Below are 7,649 nucleotides of genomic sequence, written 5' to 3' on the forward strand. Positions count from 1 at the left end.
GATGGAATTATGTAGAACTGTGTAGTGTGCTTGAGTGAAAGAATGTCCGATCCATACACGTTGTTGCTTTCTTTCCTAGCGTGCCTTTTCCACGCGAGTCTCCACTCATAGCGCGATTCGAGAACACCGATCGGCTTAAGGTCGGGAATAAAGTCAACACAAAACTCAATGACCTCCTCTCGTTCCATAGCCCTTGGATATGCTTCCTTCGGCCTAGCACGGTTATGAACGTACTTCTTTAAGACTCCCATGAATCTCTCAAAGGGGAACATGTTGTGTAGAAATACGGGACCGAGAACGCCAATCTCTTCGACCGGGTGAACTAGGAGATGTGTCATAATATTGAAGAAGGATGGTGGGAACACCAACTCGAAGCTGACTAGACATTGCACCACATCCTTCTGTAAATTTTGTAGAGTAAGTGGATTGATCACCTTCTGAGAAATTGCATTGAGGAACACACATAGCTTCACAATGGGTACACGCACATTTTCCGGCAGAAGCCCCCTCAATGCAACCGGAAGTAATTGTGTCATAATCACATGGCAGTCATGAGACTTTAGGTTTTGAAACTTTTTCTCTAACATGTTTATTATTCCCTTTATATTCGACGAGAAGCCAGACGGGACCTTGATGCTACTCAGGACTTCAAAAAAGATCTCCTTCTCCTCTTTGGTAAGAGCGTAGTCGGCGGGACCTTGATACTTCTCTCGGATTCGGAGTTGTTTCCTTCGTGGATACTTTGCTGGTCCTGCCGTGCATCCGGTGTATCTTTTGTCTTCCCATACACGCCCAAGAAGTTTAGCGAGGTTCACACAAAGATTTTCGTCACGTGCATCACGTCGATTGCGAGTGAACCTCTATGAATTTCCGATGAGGGTAGCTCCCAAAATATAGACTTCTTCTTCCACATGGGTACGTGTCCGTCAACATCATGCGGAATAGATTGTCCACCAGGACCCTTTCCAAAGATCACGTTTAAATCCTTGACCATATCATATATAACTTCCCCAGTAGGGCGGGTAGGCTTCGTTCGGTTATTTGCCTCACCTCCGAAATGTTTTCCTCTCTTTCTTACGTGATGTTGTTTTGGAAGAAATCGACGATGCCCCAGGTACACATTCTTGTTTCCCAAATATTTACTGTCAGTCTCACCTAAATAGTGTGTGCATGTATTGTATCCCTTGTTTGACTGTCCTGAAATGTTACCAAGAGCAGGCCAATCATTGATGGTTACAAATAACAATGCTCGTAGGTTAAATTCCTTTCGTTCGTGCTCATCCCACACAGGTACACCTTCTTCACGCCACAACTCTAAAAGTTCTTCAACCAATGGCCTCGAGGTACACATCAATGTCGTTGTCGGGTTAGCTTCGGGCCTTGGATGAGCACCGACATCATAATGAACTTTCGCTTCATGCACAACCAAGGAGGAAGGTTATAGATACATAGAGTCACTAGCCGGGTGTTATGATCGGAGCTCTGCTCCCCGAAAGGATTAAAGCCATATGTACTTAGACCAAATCTTAAGTTCCTTGCGTCATCTGAAAATGACTTGAACTATCTGTCGATTTTTCTCCACTGCGACCCGGGATGTCTCAGCATCACATCTTTCTTACGGTCCTCTTTGTGCCATCGCAACAACTTGGCATGCTCTTTGTTTTGGAACAAACATTTCAACCGTGGTATTATAGGAGCATACCACATCACCTTCGCAGGAACCCTCTTCCTGGGGTTGGACTCGCCCTCAACATCGCCAGGGTCATCTCGCCTGATCTTATACCTCAATGCACTACATACCGGGCATGCATTCGAATTCTCGTACTCCTTGCGATAGAGGATGCAGTCATTGATGCATGCATGTATCTTCTGCACCTCTAATCCTAGAGGGCAGACAACCTTCTTTGCTTCGTACGTACTAGAGGGCAATACGTTCTCCCCTGGAAGCATCTTCTTTATTATTTTCAGGAACTTTTCAAATCCCTTGTCGAAGTACCATTCTCTGCCTTTCATTGCAGTAATTCCAGCGTGGTACCCAGCTTTTTCTGGCCATTTTCGCAATTTGGGTACAATAGTTTGTTGTGATCCTCTAACATTTTCTCCAACTTCAACCTCTCCTTTTTATTTCCACAGTTCATCTTCGCATCAAGAATGGCCCGACCCAAATCTTCATCTGGGTCATCAAAAATCGGCTCATCAAAAATGGGCTCTTCTTCAGCTTCGTCTTCCCCCATTCTACTATCACCGTCTTCAGTAAATATAGGATAGTTGTCACTATCCTCTTCTTCTTCGTTGTCTTCCAATATAACCCCTCTTTCTCCGTGCTTGGTCCAGCAATTATAGCTGGGCATGAAACCGTTCTCCAGCAGGTGGACGTGAATGGTCTTTGAGGTAGAGTAATCCTTCATATTCTTACAGGAACTACATGGACAATAGATGAAACCATTCGACTGCCTGTTTGCCTCAGCCACGTTGAGAAAATAATGCATGCCATTAATGAAGTCGAGATGGCACCGGTCACCGTACATCCATTGTCGACTCATCCGCATTATATATGTATATCAAAAATCATTAATTACACAACATCGTGGATATATGAGTGACCAACTTAATTAATATTCAAGTTCATCACATAAAACTAAGTTTTTTTTATAAAAAAGAAGAGGCTCACCGATGTGGTACGGTGCCGGCTAGGGGACGACGCTGGCGATCGACGGCGGTGAGGACGGGGATGATACTAATTAAAACCTACAAAACATACCATAATTTCAGCTCAAATTGCATATAAAAAAAATCCCTAACTTAGGCATTTCATCGAACACCTTGCTAGCACTAGAAAATTAGTACGAGTTAAAACTACCAAAGAAATGAGCTAAATTAGGAACGCCGGAAGAAAGGATGATATTGCTAACCCTTGAATAGATATATGCCCTTAATTTTGTTAAAATGGTGGAGAAAAAATAGAGATTTGTTGGAGTGTTAGAGGTGCAAAAAAATTTAGAGTGTGAGAGGAAGAAGAGAAAAATGAGAGCCAGGGGCCAGGGACGGGGGCGACGTGATAATATAGGAGGGCACCCTTTGGTACCGGTTCGTGTTACGAACCGGTACCAAAGGTCCAGCCCTAGCTCCACACGTGCATGAAATTCGGGCCGAAGAACTTTCGTACCGGTTCGTAACACGAACCGGTACGAAAGCCCCTCACGAACCGGTATAGGTGCTCCTTGCCCGCCTGGGCGCACAAACCGGTATAAAAGCCCCCTTTAATACCGGTTCGTAAACAAACCGGTACGAAAGTCTCAGACGGATGCCCATTTTTCTACTAGTGAAATCAAAGTAAGAAGAAAAGCGAGCCCACCACTGTCTAAAGCTAGACCGATGGGGATAACATAAAGAGATATTAGGAGCGTGGAGTGCATGCTTATCCCACAATCTCCAATATTTTTCTCCCAAATGCATCTGACGGCTGCTCCCCAACGACTCTTGGTGCATGCCGATTCAGCACTCATCACTTGATCGACCGACATGCAAATTAATATTTATCTCCCTGGCTTGGAATTGTAGCATCATGCATCGAGTATGTGTACCTAATATGTTGACCTGTTTCTTTATTTAATAATTTATTTATTTATCTCGTGGTTTTGTTTGTTATGATCAGGATTTTGTTTTGCTTGTAGAGCTGGGATACTGTGTGTGTGTTCCTCTCTTGTCATCATCCCTTCAAAGTTTTTGTCTGCTCAAAGTAGTATATTCCTACTCAAAGCTGGAGTCCTTTTCTTCTTCTTTTGTTTGGATATATATAAAAAAGGAAAACAGCATTGGATGTATGCATACTATTTGCATGCACTTCCTCCTTTCTTCCCATCGAATTATTGGTTTACTTGATTTTTCTCTCCTTCTTGAAGACAATAAAAGTAAACCTCCCTATGTCTTCTGAGATGGCACAACCAAATGCACTTGATTTTCCTGAACAAAGATGCTGAGTATATCCTTAATAATGATATTTTAGCGTGGCGATTCCTGATTTATTCCGCTCTTGACAAGCGAAGACGACGATGGTGTTCGCTGAGAGTTGCTTCTCTTTCCATAATCTTTTGTCTGCTACGTATTGCTTCTCTTTCCAAGGTGTTTAACTAGTGATTTGTAGTAGCTCAGAGCCTGAGATGATACGGTTCCATCTTGATAAGGAGCGATCGGCTATGTCATGGCAGGTACGTTAGCTCTTACAGAGGGACAAACACACTTGCTATATATAGCCGGCCATATGGACAAATCTAGCTCAGCAGCGACAAGATCTCTCCCATCCTGAAAATAAATTCAGCCACGTCGATCTGTTGCAACCAAATTTCACACATATACAAAAAGGGCTAATGATCGGCAGTGAAAGTTTTGTCGTTTTTCTTCTGTATAGCTGTAGCACTATGTTAACTCAATGTTTTCCTCGAAAGATTTGTAGGGTACTCTATATATGGCTTGGAGTTAGGCAGTACTCCCTCCATACCGCTTTACACGGAAATTGCGTATTTTGAGACAAAATTTTGACTACTAATTTGACCAATAAAATATAAGATATATATCACAAAAAATATACTATTGAAAACTTCTTTTAAATATGAATCCAATGGTATAATTTGTTTGTCACATATATCTTATATTTTATTGATTAAATTTGTAGTTAAACTTTTTCTCGAAAGACGTAAGTGCTCTGTAAATTAGTATGGAGGGAGTAATATTCATCACCACAATCACCATTGCAGTGAACATTTACGTAGGTAGTAATAACATATAGGTCCTCATGCAGTTTTGAGCTGGTAGGCCGGGCCGCTACCATGCACTGCTTAGTTGATATTTCTCGATTTCACTTGAACAATCTGTTGTACTACCCCCGTCCCAAATTTCTAAGTGTCGCAGCCAGCGGCGGAGCCAGCATCTAGTCAATAGGTGTACATATAGCATCCTGAACATCGTATTATACTTAGATTTTCTCATTGATTTAGTCTACAATGCTCTAGACACATGTAATCAAAGCCTTTTGCCAAAATTAATGGGTGTACATTTGTACACCCATGTACCCACATAGCTCCGTCCACACAACAGCTTTGTCAAGTACAAATTTATTTAGACATATTTTAATATATACGTACATTTGTATCTAAATAAAGTTAAGAGAAAATACGATTGACGTAGAGTAGACCGCTTTCCTATGATATACACTCAGCAAGCACCATATATGGATCGACTTAATCTATGGTGGAATGACATCTATGATACCAGCAGGGGAGAAAAAGGAAGTTGTGTCAATGGCAAGGCAGCATGTAGGCACTAGCCAGAGCGGCATGAAAGCTGGAAAAAGGAAGAGCAAGAGCGGCATGCCCACACGCGACGGTCACCCACACACAGTCACACAGATACAAGACAGAATTTCTCAAAAAAAAAAAAACATACAAGACAGAACCCTCCTGAATTCCACTATAAAACACGCCAACGGAGCGTGTGTCCTCCACACCACTTCTGTCTGAGTGCCACTACACACCACCATCTCCATCACTCAATCGATCTCACTTGAGCAGCCATGGCCGTGAGCGACACCAAGCTGGCCGATGCAGAGAACCCTGCGACCACAAAGTTCAGCGATGACTCCGACGTGGACTTCGCGGGCCGCGCCAACTGGCTGCGGGCGGCGGTGCTGGGGGCCAACGACGGCCTGGTCTCCACGGCGTCGCTCATGCTGGGCGTGAGCGCGGTGAAGCACGATGTGCGGGCGATGGTGGTGTCGGGGTTCGCGGGCCTGCTGGCCGGGGCGTGCAGCATGGCCATCGGGGAGTACGTCTCTGTCTGCTCCCAGCGGGATGTGGAGCTCGCGCAGCTGGACCGCGACGGCAAGCGCGGAGGGGACGAGGAGAGGGCGCTGCCCAGCCCCGTCCAGGCTGCTGTGGCGTCCGCATTCGCGTTCTCGGTCGGCGCCTTGCTGCCGCTGCTGGCGGCCGGGTTCATCGTCGGGTATAGGCAGCGGGTGGCCGTGGTGGTCGCCGTGGCGACCATGGCGCTGGCGGCGTTTGGGTACGTCGGGGCAGTACTCGGCCGGGCGCCGGTAGCCAGGTCGTGCGCGAGGGTTGTGATGGGCGGGCTCGCGGCCATGGGCGTCACCTTCGGCCTGATGAGGCTCTTCCGTGAGCTGGCCGAGTAGCCTTCGCAATGAGAGCCTTGCACGCCGAGACGCAAGCTTGCATGGAAGGGATCTACGCCAGCAACAGCTTCTGCTGGTGGCATACTAGTTGAGGTTGCTGTTAACTTAGATCTTTTTGATGTTTTGTTGTTCGGAAGATTAAAAGGTTCTCTGTCAATGTGGTTGTTAGGAATAAGATCGCTCATGTAGTAGTTAGAATCACTACTATATATATGGATCACCTTATGACGAAGGGAAACAAGATTTTATTTCGAAGTTCCATGAACTCCTTTTGAGTTGGGATGGCTCAGCCATTATTGGTCGGGATTTCAATTTGGTTAGATCTCGGTCCGACAATAGTAATAGTGTTGTAGATTTGAGGTGGGCTGACAAGTTCAATGCCTGGATTGGGATGAGGACATGGTTTTGCTTAGTTCTCAGTAGTCAAGTCCTACACCATTAAATTTTCATCATAATTTGTGCACTTGAGTTGTAAGTTGGATTCTAACTGAGATTTTTAAGTTACAATTGATATTTAAACTAAAAAGAATATCTACGGACCCTTAGATTGCCTTTGTGATTCGTACTAATGCTAAGTTACAACATAGGTTGGAACTAAGGTTTGATGATGTCATGTGACCGAGAACTAATTTAGTTCTCAGTCCACTAAAAATTATTCACACAGTTAATTAAAATTGGCCTCTCTACCAAGACTCAAGCTTGCATGGAAGGGATCTACCCCATGCCGGTTTAGAGACTCACAAATATTTAGCTAGAGACCGACTTTCGTGATTAGATATGCTAAGAAGAGCTTTGTGGAGTCTTCACGTCCAGACGTCCTTTACTCAAGCTTTGTATTGATCTAAAGAAAATCAAGCTTTTCATTAACAAGTCCAGTTTTCTTTTTGACTCAAGGGGAAGGACATATGCATGAATAAATTACTATCATAGTGACCTCATTTACTAATTTGTAGAATAAAACATTCTTTAAAAATTGTGATATTATGGTAAGCATAGCTAGTTATCACAACCATATCTCATGTCATTAAAATGTATAGTTGTTATTGCACGTAAGTGCATGTTAGACTAGCCACAGTGGGAGTATCATAAGTAGCATCATGCATGGCATGTTGGCAAAAATCTAATGTCACTAGTAGAAAATAGGGCTTTCGTCCAAAGCTCATGTGAGCTTTAGTCCCAGTTTAAAAACGAACCGGGACTAATGGACCGCATTAGTCCCGATTCGAACGGAGCGGGCAACGCCACCCTCTAGTCCCGGTTTGTTAGGAGCCTTTAGTATCGGTTGGTAATACCAACCGGGACGAAAGGTCTTGCGGCAGAGAGCACCAGGGCTCGAGCACCTTTAGTCCCGGTTGGTATTACCAACCGGGACTAAAGGCCCATCTCTATATATATACCCTGCTCTGCCCAAGTGTGAGCCACACTTAGCTTTTTCCATTTCTTAGCACAAGAGGTGTATGTTCTT

At 44.3% G+C, this 7,649-nt stretch overlaps 1 protein-coding gene across 1 annotated transcript; it reads left to right on the plus strand.

Moving 5' to 3' along the window:
• Window positions 1–5,517: 5,517 nt before the first annotated feature.
• LOC124708563 (vacuolar iron transporter homolog 5-like) lies at window positions 5,518–6,439 on the plus strand. Its single transcript, XM_047240241.1, has one exon. It carries the CDS (start codon window positions 5,570–5,572, stop codon window positions 6,182–6,184), a length of 615 nt encoding a protein of 204 aa, XP_047096197.1. The 5' UTR covers window positions 5,518–5,569; the 3' UTR covers window positions 6,185–6,439.
• The last annotated feature ends 1,210 nt before the right edge of the window (window positions 6,440–7,649 follow it).

Source organism: Lolium rigidum, chromosome 4 (assembly GCF_022539505.1).
Source record: "Lolium rigidum isolate FL_2022 chromosome 4, APGP_CSIRO_Lrig_0.1, whole genome shotgun sequence".
Lineage (NCBI taxonomy): Eukaryota > Viridiplantae > Streptophyta > Magnoliopsida > Poales > Poaceae > Lolium > Lolium rigidum.